General features: G+C 44.1%; 2 protein-coding genes across 8 annotated transcripts; both read right to left on the bottom strand.

Moving 5' to 3' along the window:
• Positions 1-632: 632 nt before the first annotated feature.
• Positions 633-20,276, bottom strand: SNAPC4 (small nuclear RNA activating complex polypeptide 4). Of its 6 annotated transcripts, none has more exons than XM_037399697.1 (23): positions 19,485-20,276; positions 18,420-18,457; positions 17,287-17,442; positions 16,613-16,738; positions 15,687-15,765; positions 15,091-15,172; positions 14,145-14,249; positions 13,464-13,536; positions 13,005-13,169; positions 12,625-12,772; positions 11,679-11,785; positions 11,297-11,391; positions 10,480-10,574; positions 9,780-9,865; positions 8,681-9,076; positions 7,534-7,623; positions 7,063-7,306; positions 6,887-6,957; positions 6,526-6,624; positions 6,228-6,255; positions 3,468-5,575; positions 2,015-2,130; positions 633-1,146 (listed from the first exon to the last, which is right to left on the bottom strand). In XM_037399697.1, exons 1-23 carry the CDS (start codon positions 20,245-20,247, stop codon positions 1,137-1,139), a joined length of 5,280 nt encoding a protein of 1,759 aa, XP_037255594.1. In that variant the 5' UTR covers positions 20,248-20,276; the 3' UTR covers positions 633-1,136. The 6 variants fall into 6 exon arrangements, with proteins under 6 accessions (XP_037255594.1, XP_037255592.1, XP_037255591.1 ...); XM_037399695.1 differs by having other exon boundaries at positions 7,063-7,303; positions 18,405-18,457; XM_037399694.1 differs by having other exon boundaries at positions 18,405-18,457.
• ENTR1 (endosome associated trafficking regulator 1) lies at positions 19,911-24,317 on the bottom strand. 2 transcript variants are annotated; one of them, XM_037399700.1, is made up of 7 exons: positions 24,143-24,315; positions 23,794-24,066; positions 23,174-23,247; positions 22,291-22,402; positions 21,626-21,688; positions 20,805-20,944; positions 19,911-20,395 (listed from the first exon to the last, which is right to left on the bottom strand). In XM_037399700.1, the coding sequence occupies exons 1-7, from the start codon at positions 24,254-24,256 to the stop codon at positions 20,302-20,304; spliced, it is 870 nt and encodes a 289-aa protein (XP_037255597.1). In that variant the 5' UTR covers positions 24,257-24,315; the 3' UTR covers positions 19,911-20,301. The 2 variants fall into 2 exon arrangements, with proteins under 2 accessions (XP_037255597.1, XP_037255598.1); XM_037399701.1 differs by lacking the exon at positions 21,626-21,688 and having other exon boundaries at positions 24,143-24,317.
• Between the last annotated feature and the right edge of the window lie 62 nt (positions 24,318-24,379).

Raw genomic sequence — 24,379 nt, forward strand, 5'->3', positions numbered from 1 at the left:
GTGGTGAATCACACACAGAACTGTATGGCACAGCTTCTGCCACACCTGGATTTCTTGGAAAAATGTTATCTATGCTGGCTTATGGAAAACTGAGTACACTGAAAGAGGAAAGCCACTTCAAAACCATTCCCTTTGCTCCGTAATGTCTTGACACTGAATTACAGTAACATTGGTACCCACTATCTCCCTGACCCCAGCTCTGCCTAACAAGAACTCTTCTTGCCCTCACAGAAGAGCTGCAACTCACAGCGCTCTTAACTCACCGCTACACTCGGGAAGCTTAGCCAGTGCAGTGGAGTGAAGCTTTCTGCAGCACTTTCCCACTAGATTTTATCAGCTTTGACTCAGCTAGCCTTGCACCTCTCTAAGACAGAAATTGCTGTTTTATGAATGAAGAAACAAGTTTTTGTTAAGTGATTTCCCAACGCCTCTATGGGGCAGGCTGTGGAAGAATCAAGAAAGACTCCAGGCCTAATTCACTCCTGCAGTTTTAGCCACACGCATATTCATTTGCCACATTCTCCCTGGTTTTCATGCAGCTTGCAAACTTCATTTTTCTCATTAGCAATCACATTCATACACACATTATTAAAAGCACTATTTACCGGAAAAAAACACACAGAATACATCAGTAATTTTTAAGTGAGAAAAATAAAACATCTGTATTTCAACAAATACTCAAGACTCATTTTGATACAAAATTGGTCTGCTGCTTATTCAGCAGTATTCAGTCAGTTAGCTATCAAGCAAAACCACTGTCACAGCACTAAAAAAAACACCCAATGAACAACATATTCTGAATATGGATAAACATTCACATAAATAGGGGCTAACATAAAAAGGAAATAAATAACCATCGTTGCTTGTTTCCCCAGACCTCCAGCAATCTTTCCCCTCAGCATCTATGGCAGGTGCTAGTTTGAAAGAGAACAGAACTGGTCTATGCCTGAAGGACTTTCCTCCAGCCTTTTTATGTTCTTGCACCTTGTCTCAAGATGCAGACTTTGTTAGGCAATGGGAAAACCAGTTCAGCCATTTTCCTCTCTTCCCCAGGTCCATCTATCAGTTTGTTGGAAGTATTAAAAGTGAATAGTGCAAAGAGCATCTCCTACTGCCGCGTAGGAGGGCAGATCTCATTAGTGACTCCTGTAACAAAGCACAAATAACTCCTATTAGTCACAGCATTTTTATAGGGAAGCTGCCCTTCTGGAGTTTCTAAAAACAATTTTAAAGAAAAACCCAAACAGTCTCATCTGACAACCATACAAATCAAACCCCATTCACGTTCATTTAGTCTATTTCATCAAAAGCCTCAACAGGTATTAAGACATCATACCAAGGATGTAGCCTTAAAGACAAACTCCAGTGAAGTAGCCACTGGTCTTAAGCCCCAGCTTCCCACCAGCTTTTAACACTATTCTTGACTTCAAGACTCACAAGCCAGGCTACAGAGGGGACTACACAAAGACTACACTACGCTACTACCTGCTCGGGATCTAGAGGATTGCCTGACAACTCCGAGCAAGGACATCTTACCACCAGCTTGCTGGAACCTGCAGCAAGGATTTACTTCAGCTTCTGCTGCGTGTTTAGCATTCTCTCACACAAACCCTCTCTTCAGCAGTAGCTGCCCAGGCTTTCCTGTCCCACAAATTATGACCCTCTACTAGTCTCATTTTAGTAGCCAAGCCAAGAACTCATAAATTCTACCAACTAGGTATAATGCTAGCAGGCAGTAGCATGGACTAAAAGGCTGCCACATGTTTGAACTTTATGACTTTTTTACATAAGTTTATCATGGAGACATCAACTTTCCCTCCCCCTTAGTCTATGATTAATGGGTGATTGTAGAACTCAGTGCCCTAAGGAAACAAAAGTAGAGATAATATCAGTCCTTTCCTAGGGTCACAATTCATTGTCTAAGCTGTACCACAGACAAATGCATCTCAGGTTCTCTTCTCAGGCAAGAAATAACAAGATTCACCGAGTAGCCACTAACATATTTCCTCCTCACATTCTCCTCCTTTTCCTGAAGCGGGTACTTCTCCTGATTTGAGGAGCACTGGCATCAGCCGCAGCACTGCAGGAGTCCAAGACAGATTGTGCAGCATTCTCCTCAGATCCCATGTCCTACAACATAACCAGAAGAGACCATCAGTACCATGAGAGCTAGCATAACTGCAAAAGAAGCCCTTCAGTCACCTTTTTATTTCAGGGAGCTCAGCAAGATTTCAAAATAGTCTTCCACATACCTTCAAAACTAAGCATGGGACAGCAACATTCTATTACCAATGTCACAACAATCACAAAACATCCCAAAATTTTCAGAGCAAAACCTTCAGCCAACACTGGCATTTCTTTCTGCTTCTGCTACCACTACCAAACTCGAGCGACTCCTGCTGCAGTTTGTGTCTGGGCAAAACTGTTCATTGCAGAGGTTGTACGCACATTTGTTAAGAGAGGGTTGTACACCCGCCACAAGTGATGCTTTAGCTTTCTCCAGGAGCCAGACAGTGCCCCAAACAACGTAATCAAAACAAACTTTTCATTCCTTGTAAGGCATACCCCTACCACAAACTTTTCATTAAAAACACCAGGCAAACCACCTGGGTATAATGTTAATAAAAAGAACAGGAAGGAGTGTGGTGGAAGATGACACAGGACAGAGGCTGTCAGCAAGGCTATCAGGCAGTGAAGAACTGCTGGTGACTTTTGGACTGCTCACAGTTCAAACTACACTGAACTTGGCCCAGACCCAAAAGTCAGAGCCAGAACAGGAAGATAATTGCTGGCTTTTACTATGGGAAAGCTCTGAGTTTTAGGCAGATTTGCCATATTTCTGTAGAAACAGCTGTTTACCTTGTTTACTCATCTTCATTAGTGTTTTGTTTATTTTGGAGCCACAGTGAACTGAAATGCAAGTTTGAGCTACACAACTCCCAGCATGTTCTGTAAGAAACAGTGCTGGGCAGTGAAGAATTTAGCTTAAAAATCAGAGCCTGATTTTAGGTTGACATTATGGCTTACATCGATCTATATACTCTAAGAACCTGTAGTCATATAAAAAAATTTGAGACGACGACCTCAAATGGCAACATACACAATTCCCCTGATATTAATGGGGTTTAAAGGAAGCACGCACAATGAAAAAAAAGGGCCCAATTTAAAAAATACAAAAGTCAGTGTAGCAGATTATAAACTGTAAGAGGAAGGAAGCTTTGATAGTGCCCAGAAGCAGGTATCATGTCAAGTTCAATGTGCTCCACAATACGCACTTTCACCCTTGTGAGGACTAAAGGCTCCCAGCTCAGCAAGAAAGCTTTTCCTTTTATCAGCTGCAAAACTACGCTTATTCAAAGGACCAAATTTCTGCTACACTTAAGAGCAGTGGTGGTTTTCACCCTGGATTCCAGCGCAACATTTAGCTGGCAGTAACCTCCTTTTAGCTCTCAGCACCTCTGTTTTACCTGAATTAGTAAATCAGCATCTTTATCTCCAGGCTGATCACCAACCACCTGATCCAACGGTACCCCTGTTAATTCATGCCCACAACTCTCTTCCTCAGACACTTCCTTCTCACTCTGCCACTCCTCTTCATCACTCTCATCATATTGCTTCCTGCTGGCTGACAGAGTCGTCGTCACTTTTGGAGGAGGCAGAGTTGCTAGAAGAGCTGGGAGTGTAAAGGCTGCTAGGAATCTAGCTTTCAGTAGGAGGTAAGCAGGGTTATTGCCGAGTTTCTGCTGCACCAGTTCTCCAATAGCATGCAAATCAACCCCAGTGCCCTCACCCTGACTGGCATCAGAAGGCAGAAGACATGCCGCTTGCTCTTCTAGAGCTGCTTTCTGCAGAAGTAGCTTTGAGAGGGTTTTTAAGTTGCACAAAAAAGGTGGCAAATAAGGCAATCTGGTTTGGAGCAATGGTACCTGGACACCTTTTTTCCCATTCAGCCACTCCTTCACTAGCCCTTCATCTTCAAGGGAAATCAGGCTAAAGTCAAGTAGATTCTTTTCTGCACTGGAAGTGGTTGGCTGGGGTGGACTTTCAGCAGGCTGTGCAGCCAGTGGTTTCGAGGCAATAGGTCTCTTTTTCAATGCTTGCGCAGCAAAGCAGTCAGAGGTCCCTGGGACATTGTTATGAGGAACTGGATCTCCCAGCTGGGGCGCAACCTCTTTCGTGATGCTTGGATTGGAAGACGATTTGTTTGTTGTGATGGAGTCATGACTCTTTCCCAAGGTAGGGAGACTCAACACACTCTGGGAATCAGACACTTGAGTGCTTGAAGGTAGCAGTGTCTGGGGCAGGAGCACACCATGCAGGGTTGGTGCATCAGCTGGAGAAGCAGTCTGAGCGGCAGAGGAGTCGGAAGCCCTGGAGAAGCCGTCTGAACACGTAGGCGTTGCAGAAGAAATGCTGGATGTGGTGCAACCAGGATTTGCTGAGGTGACAGGTAAGAGAATTGTGGAATGGTTAGCTGTCTGTCCCAAAGGTACTCCTTCTGTTAACTGGGCACTTGGTGCTTTTGTCTCTGCGCTGCTGGGGTGAGGCAGATTTGCTCTGGCTGGCACAGGAGGCACTCCTAAATTAGAGACGTTGCCATTGGAAGTCACAGTTGTCTGACACTGATTTCTCACAGCAGCAGCTGGCAGTCCTCGGGGAACACCCACCATAGTTTGTACAGCAGTGGGGAGCAAAGCCTGTGGTGTTACGACCCATGTGAAAGGCAGTATGCCGTTGGGAATCACATGTGAACCAGTTTGTGGAGTTACAAGAGCAGACAATAGATTGACTGGCCTCTGCTGTGGCACACTGGTATTCAGCTCACAGGTAACTGGTGTGGAAAGAGACAATTTGTTGGAGCCAGACTCAATGCCAAGAGGCACCACTGTAATCTGATGTGGCGCAAAAGTTTGGGGTTGCAACACTACTGAAGCTGAGCTGCCAGCTAGGACCTGACTGTTGCAGGCTCCCTGATTTGGGGCCTTCTCTGCTGCAGCTGGAGTCAGGCCTGGAGAAAACCCTCCTTCAGGGCTACTTTCCAAAGCTTGCTCTTTTAGTTCCTTATTGGATTGTAGTTCTGTCCCTTGTGAGGAACCAGGACTTTCCCCAGTTTCTGGCACTGATGAGGAATGGTTTTCAAGCACAATAGCGGTAGAAGTTGAACCTGCAACAGAAGTAAATGCTGACAACGGAGCTGGTGCACACTGTACTTGGTTACTTGTACAACCGACTGCTGCAGGATTGCTCCCTGCTTGCACAGAAGGAATGATTTGCTGTGGTGAGTGCTGGATTATGAGAGGCCCTGAAACCAGCATCTGTGGGGCAACAAATACTGTCCTCTGCATAGCTTTCTTAGCCCGAGATTCTCTTAGCCGCTTCTCTCTGAGTAATTCTGAGACGGTTTTAGGCTTCTGCCTTTGCACTTGGGCTGGGAGAGCTCCCTGTGTGGCAGGGGCGCTGCTCTCAAAGGCAACGGTGGAAGTCTCCCTTGCTTTTAAGGCTACAGGTCTCCTGACAGCATTCCTTGGTATGCCCCTTCGGGAGTTCCTCTGAGTACAAGATTGTGATGAATTGCCTATAGAGGAGGGGAAATAAAATAAAAAGGAAAAAATTAAAAGATCGAGCAGTATTTTCAAAAGTCATTCTTTAGCTATTAAGCACCAAGTACCCTGCACACAGGAAGCAGCAAAATGCTTGTTTGTGAGAGTTCCTACAACACCATAGTCATGGTTTAATCAAGCCCCATCCTGACATCCTGCAGGTAACTGATGTAGCAAGCTTACTACTTGCTCAGTAATCACATAATTTTCCCCCAGGAAATCACAGATGGGCTAAGAAAGCACCTTAACCCGCTCAGGAGGAACTGTACTGGTCAGTACCACATGGGGATGTCACACCAGCCAGGACGACAACAACGAACTGGGGTTTTGGTCAGTGCCAGCACATTCACTACAACCTATAGCTGTAGAAGAGCATTAACACTGACAGACTACAGAACTGGTGGCCCAGTGCCACTGGTCCCCAAGCCCTTCAGTACTTTTTCCAGTCCTTACCAAAGGGTAACGTATTTAGGCAATAACTGAAAGATCCAAGAGCTAGCAAAAATGAGCATGACAATGTAGTTTTGTTCCAAAAGTTCTCCTTCAGTTAAATTGGTCATTAATGTAATAGTGTTGAATTAAGTGAAAGATCTTGCACATCATAAAAATAAATGTTCTGGTAGGTACCTGAAGAAGTCTCCATATTTTGGGAAGCCTGCCAAAAAAATTATATTAAATTATACTTCTGAGATATCTGAAAATTAAAAAATTAAAAAATCAGAACAGTGCAAATGTGAATCAAACCCACATCTGCCAACATCCCATACAAGTGGCCACACAGCCAGCATTTTATCATGCTTCTGAATCAAAACAAACTGGTGACACACACACGTACAAACAGCACACCACTGGCCACAAAATTAAGAATCTCTACTTTAGTCAAGCCTTCAGGAGGAAAAGCTTAGAAACAGACCATGCAAAATACCTGCTGAGGCCTTCCTGCATTAGCCCTAAGAAGCTCTGACTGCCTTAGCCTCTTCTCACGAATAATCTTCATACAGCCATTGGTATCAATCTGGAAGAGCTGCAAGAGGAGAATTTCATTAAAATTTGATTGATGACAAGATGGATGGGAGAGGCTTCATATGCATGATTCTGGGGATGTTTTCACACTTACAGAAAAAGGATTTATTTGAAAAATATCATACAAGCCATGAGGTCAGATTAATTCAGTAATTAGATTATTTAAAGAAACAAAGATAAGCCATCTATTTAAGCATCAAATACAGAAATAAAGATTACCACTGCTTGAAAGCAGATAATGCTATTAAGACAGTAAAACCTACCTGAATGAAAAGCGTGAACAGGGGAGTGCTCGTGAGACTGATTGACTTAATCTTTTCTTTAATGGAATCAGCTAGAAAAAAGTCCAACATCAAAATCAGCTGGGCATTTACTTACAAGATGTCAGGAGGTAGGGAAAAAAGGTAGGACAGTACTATCCCTGATGGGTCACCACTACCTTTTGTCTGATGAAAAGCCATCTTCCCAGTTTGCAAGGTGCAAGGCAGTAGCACATTGCCCACCCAAGGTGTCACTGCCATGAGAAGCTTTCTGTCAAGGTTCATTCTTCTCAAACGCTCTCTCTCTTGACGATAAGTTTTCTCTGTGATGTTCTGCAGCCCCTCAAGCTTCTGGCCAACAGATGTACTAACTCCAGATATTTTTGTTAAAGCAGTGGCAGAAGGTTTTAGAAACTTCAACTGCTGTGCACAAACAAATACGTAATTAAAAGTTCCAGTTAGGAAGGCTCTACCATAATTAGCCCCAGAAAAAGACTACTTGTGGGGCAGTTATGAAAAAAAAAAATTATGAGCTTTTCCTCTTGGGACTACAGTGCAACAAGATACGCTATTCTATCAAATAACATTTCCTAAATACAGCCTGGAAGTGCTTACATCACAAGAGCAGACAAGACAGAAGAGGCACTTACAAGCTTCCTCTGAAAGCATGTGTTATGTCTTAACACTCTTCTCACATTGTCCAGGGTAACCCGTAGCACTTGCTTTCCACATCTAGAAGCCTTAACATAAAAGCATACAAGAAAAGATAAAAGAGAAAGTATCTCACAGAACTTTCACTGATTATACACAGAAGGTACAAAAGTTTTCAACAGTCCTGCTGTTCAAAGCATCTTATTGAAGGAAATCAGCCCCGATATGCACACATTTACTTTATCTTTTAGCCCTTGTGCATTACGACAATACCAAATGTTTATTTCATAAAAGCTTTTCGGTGAAGTATCTAGAAAAACCTGCACTGAAGGTCATAATTTATTGGATGATTCTCTGCACTTTTTGGCTTAATAGTACAAGGGAAGGAAAAGAGGCAGTTTGGAAAAGCCGCTGACTCTTCCCTCAACTTCTACTAGTAAAACAATGCTCTATCTGTAATCAAAATTAAAGACTGATTAGACCAGATAAGCACTTACAACCCTTGCATACCATAACCCCCAGAACACACCACTTCTGTTACTAACAAACTTGCCATAGGTGCAATCGGTCCTGAAGTCTAAGGCACACAGGCAATTCTTAATGCAAAAGACAGAACAATTTTGCTTACAGGAACTTAACTAGCAATTTAGACTTACAATATTTTGCTAAGGAGTATCTTTTTGCAAACATGTGCTGGGAGGGTTTGTACTGTTTCAGTACCTGATCTGGGGTGAAAACCCAGCTCATAATCAGATACAGATGTATAAGCAACTTAACTCTTCCAAACTGTAAGCCAATACACCCTAGCCACAAGAGCACAGACACATCACAGTTCACTGTACAATTCTGCTTTATGAAGATCTAAAAATAGTTTTGTTTCTGTGACATTCCAAGTGGAAAGAATACAGCTGTTTTCTAGGTAATGCATGGGGAAACAGTGCTAGAAATTTCTGTTTAATCCCACAGTGCAGTTTCCAACAGCACCCCCCAACGGCACAGCGAGAAAACAGCCAACAGATGCGCAAAAAAGGTATTTGCCGTGTACTTATCACATAATCCCTTTACTGCAGCAACTGCACCTTCCAGTTGCTTCTGATCTAAGCTCCAATCCTACCAAGAACAGACTGAGAATCCCAGGATTCTCACCTTGTTCATTACTTCTACTGGATTCTTCACAATGACATCCGTTGAATGTGGACGTGCAATGCCCCTCAGGAGGGTGTTCAACTCTGACGGTTCATCGGCAACCCTGTCCTTGTCTCCATCACATGTTGTGCTTGGAACTTCACTGCAACTGGTCTTTGCACCAGCACTCACAGCAGAGAAAAGGGATAGAGCTTGGTATCTTCCCTGGTTTGATTCCTGTGTATTTGTCCGTGTCGGTATCCACAAATCAATGCTGGGAAATGCAGACTCCTCCTTGCTTGGTGCCTCCTCCTCCTCTGAACTGTCTGCTAAGTCCAGTTCTATGTCTTCACTGCTACTCTCTGAAGAGCTGGAACTGTCTTCCACAGGCCGGCGCTTTCTTGATCTAAATCTTTTCTTCTCAGTGAAAAAAAGCACAGACAAGTTTTAGCTAGTGTTCACCCTTGACTTGCAAATCTCTCAAATCAGTAAGTTATGAAGTTTTATGGGGCAGTCCCCTATCAAGTAAGGTGTGGCTTCCAAATGGATAGTTCTGCTTTACTTCTGCTACGATTAACTAAATGCAGTACAACTGACAATTGCCTTTGGACACAGATTTTTACTGGTTTAGATTCCGTATGCAAAAAAAAAAGGCTACAGATAGAGATAAGTTTGTGTTAAGAAGTGGTACACGTGAAAGTACAAACTAAGTACAGTGCCCCATCTTGACACATTCGGGTTTCCATGATCCCTGCCCTTGAGCAGGTGCTTTGCCATGGAAACAAGACTATCTTTAACACTGTCTTAAGCAGCCAGAATTTCTCCAAGTCCCTGGTACCAAAACTGGCAATTCGAAAACCTAGGTACATCCCATCCTTGCAGGCACTTCAAGGCAGTAAAGAAATCCTAGATAATTTACAAATATATAGCAAATTCACTTCAGACCCTCAGAACAAAGGCTGCTTTAACACATCAAAAAATTAGACCATGAACATCCATGACAAAAACCTTCTGTGAAATCAGTGTCAATTTTTGTATTGATTTCACAGGATCTCACTTTTAGTTTAGAGAATCCTAATTAAAGAGATGGAACCATGACAGCAGCATTTTTGCACAATACCTTAGACCCAATCATAAGTTTCCACTTGCTCAGACATTGGGAGCCAGTCCGATGTGGCAATTCAGAAGCTATTTTACTCCAGTGACCTATAAATGATGCCGAGTAGAACATACCTATTAATGCAACAAACTGAGCGACAGGCCTTTTCAGTGCAGAATATTATACACGTATTCTACATTTCCTTGTATAAGAGACACGAGTTACTATAGAAATGGATCTCAAAACCTTAATACCCATTTGTGGTCTTCGATCAGACTCTGCACTACGATACACTCAGCTTAAGTTAGACACTACTAGAAAAATGAATCAAAAATGAAAACTCCAGCAGAACTCCACACTCCCTTGGAGCAGTAAAGGACTGCTTAGAAGAAAGCTTAAACGGAATGCTAAAAAACTTCCATTTGCTAAGAAAAGTTGTCTTAGAGAAAATAAGTGCTCTCTTTCGCAGGCTGTTTCGAAGGGAACTCGCCCTTCCAAATTGTCCTAGCTCTGACACGGTGCTGACACTGCTAACAGAACTCTTTACTACACAATCCCTCAGTAACTGCACAATGTAAGGGATACTCAATCATGAGTATGAAGCAGAGCCTGCTAGTATGAGCTACGGTGCTTAAAATAAGAGGAGAAAACTTAAATGATAAATTCCTTTTTACTATTCACTTCTCTGAACTTCTATAGGTTAAGCCACAGAAACACTTACCCAGGCCATGCTTTTGAACCAGTTCAATTAGCTGCTCCTCTTCCTCTAAACTCCACTTGCCTTTCTTTACATCACAGTGCAAAGCTTTTAAGTACCTTCAAAATGAAAACATTAAAGTGAGGAACGTTCAATCCTGCTTGTAGTTCTGATCGTCACTGCCTACTCCAAGGCTGAACAAAACCAGCATTCCTTACCAGATCTTTCGTTTTTCTAAGGGAGCCTAGCCCTACTCCCTCAATACAGCACAGCTACAATCTCTTTGTTCTCAAAAATATCAGGCCACATGATTAAGGATTACAACAAGCAGCTGTAAAACGGGTCACTGAAATTAGGACATACTGTACTCTGAGTTTCCTGAAGTTGAGTCCAAGGCTGAAAATTGCTCAGCACCTCATTATTGCTGTTCAGTTACTGGAAGTCACTGCCTAGTCTGTGTATCTGTGAAAATGATCAATATATGGATGACACCTTTCATCCCTACATGCCCTCATTCACATCTGATGACCCCTTTGCTTCATTTTGAACAACATCCTCCCCAACTTCTGCTAATCCACAGGCTGAGGGAGTGGCGTGCCACAGTCAACAATGTACTGTTCTCTCTGGTAAACTCAATTTCAACTTTTTGACTTATGTAACTACAGATACAGGAGATATGTGGAGACAATATTAGAGACTATATTTAGACCATAACCCCTTCAGCAAAACAGCCCTTAAGGTGATACTGGTTTAAGCAAAGCAAACGTATTTGTAAAGTAAGTTGCACCTTGGCTCTGTGTAACAAACTTGAAAGCACAGCCACTATATGTAGCATACTTACCGATCTCTGCACTGAGCATCGCTCCTCCCTGGCACTTCTGTCCGAATTTTATACCAGTCACGCTCTCCATACTTCTTAACTGCAGTCAACAGCAACTATGGTAATCAAACAAAGAAAGAGCTGAAATCCTCATCAGTAATAACCTTAACAGGCCTGAGACAGAAGCAGTTGTACTCATTTCCACTGTATTCTAAATCTCTGAACAGAAGCGTTTAGGAGCTTCTAAGCCCTCTTGACTTGGCAAACTACCTGCCTTGGTCTGTTTTACATTCCTTTGCGCCACTGTTAGAGCTCAGATGTATATAGCCATGCACCATTACAACAGTCTAACCTTCCCACTTTTTGTACCCTGCAATTCTAGGCATCAGAGAACAGAGCTTACAGCATCTTCCTCTGGTGTCCAGGGTCCTTTCCTCAAACTGGGGTCCACGCTTTTTGTCCATCGGTAAATCAGCTGAGCAGAATCTCTTCCTTCCATGTAATAAGCAACTAGAAATGCAAAGGTGTATTTTAAAGCCTGTTGCAAACAACATTTCTTCCTTTACTCACATTGTAACTGTAGTATTTTCAAGCAGTGGCTCGCCAGAAGCAGCATATTAATCTCAGCTTCAATACTTAAACATGTTACACAGCAAGAATTGAAAGAGCAACTTGGTTACTACTCTTAACTCTACTCCTCACTAGCCACACTGCCTCTCAACACTCCCGAGGAGCAAAGGCACAGTAGCGACCCCCTAAGAAAAGGCTTCTGGGCACAGCACTGAAAACTGCCAAAAGAGCTGGCCCTAAATGAATACTGGCTTTCTAGGGGAGAACTCTGATGATTTTGCTACAAAAACAAAAGTTCACACAACCGGCAGTACTTGTTAACAACTCTCAGCCAATTGCAACCAAAAGACGGATAAAGGTTCCAAGAGACAGTAAGTTCTTGCTGATACAAAGAAAATTCCAGGTAGGTACAAGAAAGGCATGTATCACTGCTCCCACCAAGGAAAGAGAGGGAAAATGCACTCATCCTCTTTCATTCATCTCACCAGTAAAGGCTTTTAGAAATCAGTACATCCGTGGTTTCAGATGAGCCACAGCACTGTTGTGCCTCGCCTACATCACAGTCTACAACAGTAAGGTGAAAACACAGAACTATGACTATCCTGGCAATGGAAACATTCATAGGAAATACAATTCATTCATTAATTTCCTGAATCAGAGCAGGCTGGGTGCTCTCAAAGACATTAACAGGCATAAGCATGAGAGGATGAAAAAAAATTAAAAACCATACAAAATCCCCTCAGGTGAATGGAAGGCATTTTCACTTGTACGTCACTTACTTTTCTTGTATGGGATATGATTTCCTACTCTCATCTCCTGAACAAGCTCTAAAAGCATCTGATCTTCACGTCTGGTCCATTCTTTCCTTTTCAAATCTTTGTTGTAGATTTGATACTTCTGCAAGCACTGGAAAGGTGTCCTGTTTGTCTTAATACAAAGAAAACAGGTACGCAGATAACTGATTATTTATGAAGACAAAAAGCAGGAGGTAAAGGCTAAAGTACCGAACTTTTTTGGTACTGTTCTTGAATGTTAATTAATGTTTTTTTGAGAAGCAATGAATTAACATTAACATGTTTTCTGAAAATTGACATGAGGCACAGTTAAGTCAGAATTAACCAACTTGTCACCTCTTGTTTCTGAGCTCAGAAGAACTTACCCCCAACTCCTGGGCTATAGTCTGCCAGTCCAGATAACCATGTTTAGCAGCTATCTTCTTTAGCCTCTCTATTTCCTCCTCAGTCCATTCCTTTTTGTTGATGCTTGGATGCTCCCAATTCTGCCAAAACTTCTTCAGTTCTTCGGAACTACGTTGTCCATCAAACTAAAAGAAATGGAAAAAAGTAAAAGTAAAAGTAAAAAAAAAAAAAAAAAAGACTCTTTTGTCTTGTAGCTGGAGTCTGAAACACCTGGGCAGACAGGAATATATTTTGCATTCCAGGTACATCTTATTGCTAAGTTTTCCAGAATTAAATCATCAAATTTAAGAAGTTGAGATCACATAACAGCCAGCTTTGAGCAATACATGTTAGGAACAGCAGATGCAAACTAGACCAGGTCAGGTAATTCTCAAAGAGAAGGGACACAGACATCAGACGTAATAAAACTCCCAACTTACATGGATGTTTGAAATTTTCTCCCAGTCATGCTCATCGAATCTGTTTCCTATCAAGTCACCTTCTGGGAGTTGGCTAAAGCAGAAGATACAAAGAGAAAGAAAGAACCACATTAAATGGTTAATTTAATAGTTTGTCTTCCTGATCTCACTTCATCTTATTCCTCCTGTTCCTGACTGTTGGAAATATTCCACCTGTTACTGATTTCCACAGGAACTGAACATTTACTATCTAAAAGCATCAGGCTCTTTAACATAGTCACTTTGCCCAAAACAATTTTTCTTCTTGAAAGAGTTCCCTACAGATGTTGGTTTAGCAGGAGGAACAATTAATGCAGTATCAAAATACATGGCTTTAGATATACTAAGAAGCAAAAACTCAGAACTACTAAAAATGTCAGAACTCTCTGCTTCTTTGTTGCCAAGTCAAGAACTATTTAAAGCAGTGCCTCTATATTTGGTATAGATACTACATTTGTGTATCAAGACCCAAAACACAATTCTTAGTAGAGATGACAGCTCTGCGGAGTTTGAACAGCACTTAATCTTTTGCAAGCCAACACAAATAAAGGTTTCTCCAAATGTCACATCTAGAAGTGTTCAGGGAAGGAGGAAACTTTTAAGAGGTGAACTCCAAGAACAGACTTTTGTTTTCACCAAGAATATAAAAAGAATGCTTCTCACTTAATTGCTTCTATTTCTCGCTCCACTTCTTTGATTTGCTTTTCCAAGATCTGTTTCTCCATTTCAGTCTTGACTTTCTCCAGTTTCTGATTCCAGTAACTCACCCTGTTCAAAGACATTTTTATCATTATTTAATACGACTAGACAGGAATGAGGTCAATGGCAACAGAAGACATATGGCAAAGATGATTTCCTCATCAGTATAATTCTTTCCCTCAAGTTTATTTCCACACTACACAAAACCATTGTTCTTCTAGGTTTTCCCACATGGCACACTCGTCCTATTTTTGCCCCTTCAATGCAAATCACTGACCCAGAACAGTTCTCAAATTAATAATTTTGGTATTTACAGAGAGAACCAATGGTTGCTGCAACAGCAACAAAGACCACAAGCTCCAGGCACAGAAATCTTTCGCTAGATGCATCATTATAACTTGCTACATATCATAATGTCAGCTTCAAGCCCCGTAGACTATTTTACATTATACCACTGTGTAATGGAAAGAAATAGATGGCTATAAAATGCCACAATACAAACCAAAACCTCTCCACCTGCCAGATAACCTGTAAAACAACCATCAAGCATTTAGAACCCAACCCACACACTGTAACCTCTTGCTTATGATCAGAACACTGCAGTCCAAGACCCTTTGGACCCCATGCACACCCAGGTAATATAGATGTCAACAAAGAAGGAAAGATGCTGCTATCTACAACAGTGTTTTCCTCTGTCCTGTGGGCACCAGGACACTGTGTGTAAATCACACAGTGGCTGTCCCAGGCCTAACAGCGATACCCAAAGCCTCTCCTGTGTTTTGTAACCTTACTGAACTGCAAGCAGTTACAAGAACTTGCTGAAGGAAGGTGGAATCTCCACGTATATCCTCTCCTATCTTCATATATAACATTGTCATCAGGAGAAAGATGACATTTGCACAGTACTTACTTCAGTAACTTTGGCTGAAGCAGGCGCTGCAAGCTGTCACTTACTACTGATTTCTGCAACAATGTCTTCTCTCTGCTTTTCCCTAAACCAAACAAGGTAATTGAACATTCAGACGTTAGTGCAAAACCACTGCCAAGAAAAACAGAGATCCACTGCTTTCAATGCCGCTGTTAAATTATCCCCCAGCTCTTCAAAAAGAGTTCCCCACCTAAATTGCTAATGTCATGTCTGAAAGGAGACCTCAGTACAGATCATCACCCTGGTGTCTGTAACCATCCAGAGCTGTAAGTGTCCCTTGAACTCCTCTCACCTGAGCAGTACCCTTGCACAACCTCACTTGGTTTTGGAGCACTCACACGAGTTGATGGAGCAAAACAAATGCAAATGAAAGACGACAGTCACTAATCACTCACTGAAACAATTTATAAAGCATCCCATTTACTTTTAAGTATTACTTTTTTTGTGAAGTATGAAATATCAGAAGTGTTGACATTTAACTGCAAATGGCGAGAGGGGGGATGACACTACTAACAATATCAGTACATACATTTTTTATAGCTCTTATAGAACACTGAACAGCACACAGAGTTACTTACATTTTGTTGAAGTCAGTTGTTCAAAGGATTTTATGCCCTGAGCTGCCCTTTCCTTGGTATCTTCATTGGGAGGAGGGCCCTAATGAATTGTAAGAGTGAGATACACAGAAAAATTACCCTTTCTCCTCAGAACGCTAGCATGAACTGCTACAAAAAAGACTGGTAACTCAAACTTGTGCAAACTGTCACATTCAAATGGCTAAGTTACGTCTATTAGCACTAGCTCACAGATACACCAGAAGACACAAGAAAACAAATACAAATAGATACTGCTAAAAAGTTTGTCCATGGTTACACAGCACATCCTCAGCTCAGAGCCAGGCCTGCTCGGATCAGCTGACGGTTGGTTAAAGAAGCATTTTGAACATGGGGACATGTAATACACCTGTTTGTACCTACTTAAGAATGCACTACCAGCTTGGGTAGGATTTAATAGAAAAATCACCAGTTATTGCTTGAACGTTTTATTAACATATGTATGATGACAGTTGACATCTTAGCTACAACAAAATTGCAAGATCTCCTTTTGCTAGCGACCCTTTAAAAAAAAAATGAAAAAAGTAGTGACATTTCCCTCAGAAAACTCAGTTTCAAAAACAATCAGATTTCAAGTAGTACTTTAAACAACTGCATGGAATTGGATTGTGGAGATGAAGGCAAACAAAGTTAAATTGAAAACAAGAATGTTCAAGTGCCCCATGGCTGGAATGCCGCTCCTCAGAACTCACTTTCAGATGTCACAGCCAGATACAGGTTGAACAAACGTTTCCAAAAGAGGGTAAAGAAGCAACAAGTGAGAAAAACGTTTCAGAATGAGGAGTGACATCCACAGTTATACAGTTGACACATAACATTTTTAACGCTGTTACAATTTAAGTCTATCATTGAAAGATATATCAGTGCGTAACCTAGTTATATTTACTTACAATTCCTGTTGTTTTATCCTTGAAATATGGCTTCAGAAAATGACCCAAAAATATATTTGCTGGTAGACTTCTACCATCTCCTGCCTTTGCTACTTTTGGACCACCAACCTCGCACATAATTTCCTTCTGCAACACAAGAATTAAACAGTATCAGTGTTTCCTTCAAATTCCTAATTTCAGAGAGCAGTGGCTAAGCCATCACAAACATCCCAGGTAGGGCTCAAATTGGAAGCACCAGACTCTGAATCAGTGTACATGTTGAAGACAGGATCTGGAACTTCCTAAGTTTGTATAGTACACTGCAGATGATAAAAAAAATAAATACTAACTTGCTACAAGAAGCTAAAATATAAGATATAATATATCCTAGTGGTAGCATTTTTGGTGGTAAGAAATCATGGAAGTATCAGTCATATAAGCCAACTGAAAGGCCAGTCAAATGAAATTGATTTGAATTGCGACAAAGAAAATGAACCTGGTTTGTGGCCAAGCAAGCTGAGCACTGCACCAGCACATGAATAAGGGACTATGATTGCTGCAGCCGATTCCACTGGTACCTGTGATGGATTAGGAACATCCTGGGAAGTTTTATTGGGCTTTAGGGGCAGGGGAAGGTTGGCAAATGACAACCCAGAAAAGCACACAGAATTAACATTTTATTCCTGTTAGCTCACCTGCTGTTCTTTGTTTTGTGCAATGAGACGCTCAACTTCTTCGATCTTTTCCTGGATAACTTCCTGATACACACGGTTCATCTGCAGACATGTTTCCGGATCCTGTGGCAGACTACCTTCAATATCATCGTCGCTGTCATCTTCTCTTTCTATTTCCTTGAAGCAAATGGGGGAGGGAGGGAGAGGAGAAATACTTGCTTTAAAAGCAGGTATGGAACATAATTTTGTAACTCATCTATTATGTTACAAAACTGTTGGAAGCAAATAACTGTCTGTCCCTGGCAGCTGTCCTGAATATTCCCAGAAGGCAGTTCCCAGCCTCACCTAGCTCCCTTTCGCCCTAGTTCAGCTAGTTCAGCCTGCTGCTTGAACCAATGCCCAACTCCAAATCTTGCCAACAGCTGGTCTTGTACCATCACCTGCAAAATTGTAAATAAACTGCAAAACAGTAGTACTTTACACTGGAGCTTTTTTACCTGTTAAATCTCAGAACCACCCCTTTAAACTTCCTCCTAATTTGTGCTTCTACTGAGGCAATTCTTCCCTTACATGATTTATTACCACACACTTTGGACACAAAGCATGGCTGACCATTTCAGGTGCAGATTTGTCTTCACAAACTAGCTTCTCCTTTTCCTGTATTGTACAGGTGTTAAGATGTTTCTCTGCTAAATGTTTTTATACGAAGTCTGAGAAAATATTACGTTTAAAATTACATCAAAACTAATCAGTTCTGTAAAATGCCTTAGAAGTCATTATCCCCTCGTGTACGAACCCAGGACTCTTCAGGTACAAAGCTATAAGAGATTTCTTGATCACAAGCTGCGGATTTCTCTCACATGCACTTGCTCTGTCACCTCCCCAGAAGGGGGTGTGTTTCCAGTGACAGAGATCAGCAAGCACTAGAGCAGTGAGGCCTCCGATCCCTCATTTGTTTTCACATGAAGAAGTCTATTACATTTGAACAACAAAGTCCTGGGCAGGAATAACTAAAGCTCAAGATCTATTAATCCTTCCTGAGCAACAGAGCGAAGTCAGCTGCCTAGATTCCCTCAGAACAGAGTGAAATCTCGCTTACTCTTGCTCCCTTCAATAGACAAATGGACAAATATGCTTACAGAGAAAATGGTTACCATTTCAGCATGAGAATCTGAGTCATCTTCGCCATCATCTGTTAGACAACAAAAACATCAAAATGCTGACTGTAGTGGGGTAAAAAAAGGAAAGCTTCAAAACCAAAGACTTTTCAATTAAAGCACACAGAATAAAGCACCGCGTGGTATCTCAGATGTGACCACTATAGTTTTGGGATACTAACAATGTCAAGTAAAAGTGACGTTTAGTTATACTCCATGTATGCACTTTTTTGTTCTAGAGTAAGAAAAAAAAGAGCAGCTCTTAATAACTACAGCAACAATCAAGCTGCACCTTGGTCCTAAACATCATGGGAAATTACAGGCTCCAGAGCATGCAGTCAAGTGAACATTCCAGCCCAACAGGACCCATAAACTTTGTGAGCACCCCACAGCCCTCCCACACTCCAGCATTATTTGGTTTTGTATTCAGTGTGGCTACAGACTTTTGACATACGTTATTCAGACTTGCATGATCAAAACACAGGTGGATGAAGTGACTGTGACAACCACTATAGGTACAGATGCCCGAATATCATCACCCTCTTCCTGCTTTGAAAAATGAATTTTTGGAGTGACAGGCTGCAACATGGAGTGGCTCACACAACAGAGTTTATGTTGTCTGTTCTGACGGCATGGAAATGACTGTGATTTAACTATTGACAATATCTGGTGAGCTGTAAGGTTTCACGAGTCAGCTGGTTATCACCTGCCGTGACTAGAAACCTCCATCAGGAGGCGTGAAGGCTCTCTCAACCTCCTCTGCCAGCTTGCCCTGGGTTTCAATCATGAAAATATGCAACCCAACGGTGTACGAGGCTTCTCCCGCAAGCAGGCCTACTAAGCCAAGCCTTGAGGAGGCGTTTCGCCTCGAGTCCTCCAAAATTCGTCCCCAGCACCGTCTGTGCGCAGCGCCTGGCAGAAATGGTGGGGTTAACACAAAACCGACGCCAGCTCGTCTCCAGTCACGCCAGGCATGCATCTCAAGCGCCAGAGCAGCAACCTGAGGCAGGAGCAGAAGCACCGGGGGGGCCTGAAGAGAGGCGAGCCCGCGCCCCGCCGTACCAGAGCTGAGGCTGGAGTCGAACACGGTCACCTCTGCGCTAGCTCCGCCGGGCTCCAGGCTCCGCTCCAGCTCCTCGATCTCCCGCCGGATCTTCTCCCGCTCCGCGTCCAGGTCAAGGGCCGCAGGGGACAGCGCAACCCCCACGCCGGGGGGCCGGCAGGCCCCGGCCGGGCCCAGCCCGCGGGACATGGCGGCGCCGCAGGCTCCCGGGCCCAGCCGCGCAGCCTGTCCGCTGGCCCCGCCCCCTCCCCTCCGCCCAATCACTACTGGGCACCCTATCAGCTGACCCCCGCATGTGACGCTACCCAGCCAATCGAGCGCGCCGCGGGTTGCTGGGCGGGTCCAGCGCACGCGGCAGGCGGGAGGGCGCTCCCGGGTCCCCGCTCCCGCCCCGCGGCTGCCGCAGCGACCGACCGCACACCTGCTGCGCCGCCTCCGCCGCTTTAATGGCTCCGCAAAACCGTGACACGGCGGCCGGGGCGAGGGCCCGAAACCGCCTCTGAAGGCCCAGCCCCGCCGCGCTGCGCGAAGTCCCCACAAGCCCTTTTTCCCGCCTGGCAAGGAACGTCCTAAGGGGGAGAGCAAGGCGGGACCCGGCCGCAGCCCGGGGTGCTCGGGGACGGGGCCGTGGTCCCAGCCTAGCAGAAGGGGCATACTTTTGTCCGTTCCGGGTTTTGTGATCCAGCGGCTGCACAGGGTAGCGGTGGAAAAGCCGGGGTTCTGCAGCAGCATGAACAGCTTCACCACGATGAGGCTGAACATCAGAAATTAACTTTGAAGTCACAGTTTCCACATGAAAGTGACTTTCTGTTTGAGTCACTGTCCGTCTTCTGACACTTCAGAAATTCTGTCTATTGATTTAAGGAGATCAGCGACGAGCTGCAGGGATTCTGCGCCAGAGACCAGCTGCCTGCAACGGGAGAGACACGGCATGAGGCTAAGGGGAGAGGACGAAGTAGCCGGACACTGCTTTGGTGGTGTCCACCCATGCAGCGTTATTTGTCTAAGAAGCAGTTTGTATGAAGACTTCACTTCCAAGAAGTGTAAGGGTCTTAGAGAAGTGAAGTACAAGAGACTTTCGAAGTATCACAGTCGTACATTAAGTAAAAAGTAAAGACTTACAGATACTAGTTATTTTTATTACTTGAACTTAAGAGAAAAATACATTGCATGTAACTAAGAATATGGACTAGCTGATCTGGCATACGGGATACAAGAACCTGAGTTTCAATCCTAAAAAACCCCACGCTTGGCTGTGATGTCAGGATTTAGACAAGGATCTGGGATAGCGTTAGGAGAGTTGTCTTAGAACAACTCACTTGATTGATGACCGGGAGTTGGTTATGACCGTGAGAAGGTTCTGTAAGGCAACGTCTGCGTTTTGTTTCACCACGGCCAGACTTGCTGACTGGCCCAACCTCAAGGCTTCATTCTCCATCTTGTAATTCTTCAGCTGAACCTAGGGAGGAAGGGAACAAAAGCTTGATGTGAAAGACAACCACAAAACTCCCACAGATACTTTACAACTAAAGCAATTAACAAATACATGCACACAGCAATTAATTAGGTACAACTAATCAATAGAGAGCAGTCTGACAGAACAACTTGGAAGCCTTCCCCGACACTGAAAACAGCACGCAGCGTTTCCCGATGGCCTGCGAGCCAGCAGCCCTCAGGTCTGCTCGCTTCACAGAACCAACCCAGTGCGGAGTAGCACATTCCAACTCCAATGGTGGCAACGGACGCTGCTACCTGACGCCAACCTGTGACCAACTGCACACAGGCTCTGCTGAGCTACCTGTAATCTCTCTCGAGCTTCTCTTCCTCCTGTCAGGCACCCTCCTGCAGCTAAACGCCCATCTGCCCTGTTGTGTTACAGCATTCACAGGTCCCCAGTATCAAACGGCATCTGAGCACCGCATGAAACTTCAGCAAAATCATGAGTGAAGTACCACACGTCCCAGAGACAAAGTTAACAGTCTGTGTACAGCTGAAGTGTTCCAGTCTAGAACATCCTCTATAGCATTCACTGGGAAAAGCGAGGCGTAGTTTTCCAATATCCTTTCCACAGCCTCAATTTCAAGATGTATGCTTTCAGTTGCAGTACATTCAGCAAGACCTTAAGAATGCTGCTTCATACCTGAAGTAGTGCATTTTCCTGTTTCAGTTTTGTAGCACTGTTTTCTGCTTTAACAGCCCGTTTCTGAAATGGAATGAAGATTATTTATACCATAGCAGCGCTCAGGATACAGCAGGCAGCTTGAGCTACACAGGAATACATGATTCCAGCACATTAACTTGGAAGTGATACAGTTTGTGTTACAATCCTCATGTTCTGAATGCTTTACAAGACGGGGATAGTGCCCCCAGTTACGTCTGATAAGCTGTCTCCTCCCCTCCTCATTCTTTATTTCTGATATCTTCAAGTGCCATCGATCACTTTTGGGCATTATTTTTTTTTCTTGGACAAGAGGAAAACTTACTCAGTATAAACAAGCAAGCAGAGAAAACCGCTCTTAGCTCATATAGGTGTTTTCAGAAGGCTGCAAAAAAGCAGCTGAAGTTATTGATGAACCCAGAAATGGTATTAATGCAAAGACCTCCCTTATTCTAGGTAACAAAAGGAGTTCTAGAGTGGGATGCAGTCCTGTTATAAGGGAAAAGTCTGAACCCATGTCAGAGCCATTCAGTGCTCACACGGGTTCAGCTTCCCTCACTCTCCTAGAGGAGGAAGGAAAAGGAATGAAACTACTCAGTTCCAACTGCGAACAAGCTTCTAATACTATGGCAAATGCCAACACTTACAGTCATCAGCTGGAGATTCTGTTCCACGTGCTGCACCATTGCTTCCAAATCCTGCGCTTCTTTTTCTTCTTTAATTTTGTTTTCCTCAAGCTTTTTTTCAAGCTTCCTCATCCTTAATAAACAAGAGACAATGTACAGTAAGTGCCTGCAACATTAAATACTTAAGGAAGAAAATTCTATGGAAGGATCAAGAAACTAATTCTTTCATGCTTTAAGGAAAAAAATGTCTTCCCACAGAACTACACTTCTAGGCTGTGGCTGAGGGGATTTATTTGTTCAACATCCAATAGCATTAATGGAAACCATATGGCGGAATGTAGAAAGGCTGCAGAGGAAACACTGCCATTCACAATCAGCCTAGATAAGGTTAATTCTGAAACAAATGGTTACCCCATCACCGTGGAAATACCAGCTGCCTCACTGTGAGGAGCAGAGGCTTCACATGGGAACTTAAGAAATTGCCACACTAGATCAGTCACCAGATTGTTTAACCTCAGAAAATTTAAGTCTTCCAATATCAAGTTGCTCACCAGCAAAAATAAAAACACTTTTCTTGCTTCAAAGGAAAGAGATTAAGACTCCTTATTTTGCTAATCTCAAGCTTTATGAAATCATCCTGGCAAGCCCTACCCTCATTTTCACTAACCACCTAAACTGCATGAAGCATAAGCCACACAAACACACTCATGAAATGTCATCTTTCTACTTACTTTCCAAGACTTTTTCAATAAGAAAACCAGGTTTGTTACAGCTTTTTAGTAAATAGCATAGATTTCAACTACATTTTTCTTCTTTAAAGACGTTGACTGTTTCCAGTGAGCACCTCTTCTAAGACAACTCCATGCTTACGTGGTTACTTTCCCCCATACTGTGGCTTACGCACTTGTCTGCTTGACTTTCAGAGAAAATCTGAAGCTTATTGATCTTGCTTCTCAAACTGGCATTCTCTTCTTTTAGCTAAAAAAAAATAAAAATTCTCATTAGAAACAAGGGTATAGTTTCATAACACTACTAATGCTCCAAGACCAGTACCAGAAAAAATGTTGAGCTTTAACTCTAGTGATGGAAAGTTTTGCACTTTACATTACATTCAAGATTACTTTTGTACCTTATTTTCCCATCTGGAAACCATCTAAGAGCACTAACCCTGTGAGGCACAGAAACGCAGCACCAAACAATCAGCGCAGATGGGGCTAATCAAACAATGTTAATTATAAATTAGCATGACCTCAAGGGGCAAAAGCATGAGGAAGACACCTGGGTCATGCCAAAAGCAGTAGGACAGACAAGGTCCTGGATCTGCCTCATACTGCAGAGCTATTTTTCAGACCTATTTCTCTTCCTCAAGCCGCTCCAATGCGCTGCCACACATCGCGGTAGCCCTCGGTGGCAGCACGGTCTGACACCCCTGCTCCTGTAGCAACCTGCCACACAGCCCGGAGCTGGCCTGCCAGCGGGCGGAGGCGTGCGTGTCCGCCCCGGGAGCCCGGCCGCCGTGCTTACCTCCGCGTAGCTGGGCTGCCGTGGCGAGTGGCAGCACGGCCCCGGGGGCGCGCCCAGGGAAGCCCCGTTCGGCTCCTCGCTGCCCGCCAGCCCCGCGCCCTCGCAGAAAGAGCCGGCGGAGGCCGAGGCGGGGCCCGTGGCGGCGAGGTGGGCCTGCTCCACCGCCGAGGGCTGGTAGCTCCCGTCCCATTCCTCCTCATCGTCTTCCGCCTCTCCGGGCGGCGCCAGATCCGGGAACAAGAGGGGGCCGAGGCTGGGGCCGGGCCGCACCGCCTGCGGAGGGGAGAGCGGTGCTGAGGCAGGCGCCTGGGAGCGGCGGGGCCCAGCCGCGCCCCCAGCCAGGCCTTACCTGGCGGGCGCCGCCCGCCGTCTCGCCGCTCCGGGCCTTGCTGCGGACGAACTCGCGGAAGGAGAAAGGGTTGGGCTCGGCCGGGCCCGCCGCCGGCAGCCCCCCCGCCGCCATGTCCCCTTCCCGCTCCCCGGGCAGCCCCCGACCGCGGGGCGGGGCCTCGCCTCAGAGCGAGCCCCACCTCCCTTTGAGACGGACCAATGAGCGGGCGGCCGCCGCAACCTCGCTCAATGGCGG

The sequence above is a fragment of the Falco rusticolus genome, chromosome 9 (genome assembly GCF_015220075.1).
Source record: "Falco rusticolus isolate bFalRus1 chromosome 9, bFalRus1.pri, whole genome shotgun sequence".
NCBI classification, from domain to species: Eukaryota; Metazoa; Chordata; class Aves; order Falconiformes; family Falconidae; genus Falco; species Falco rusticolus.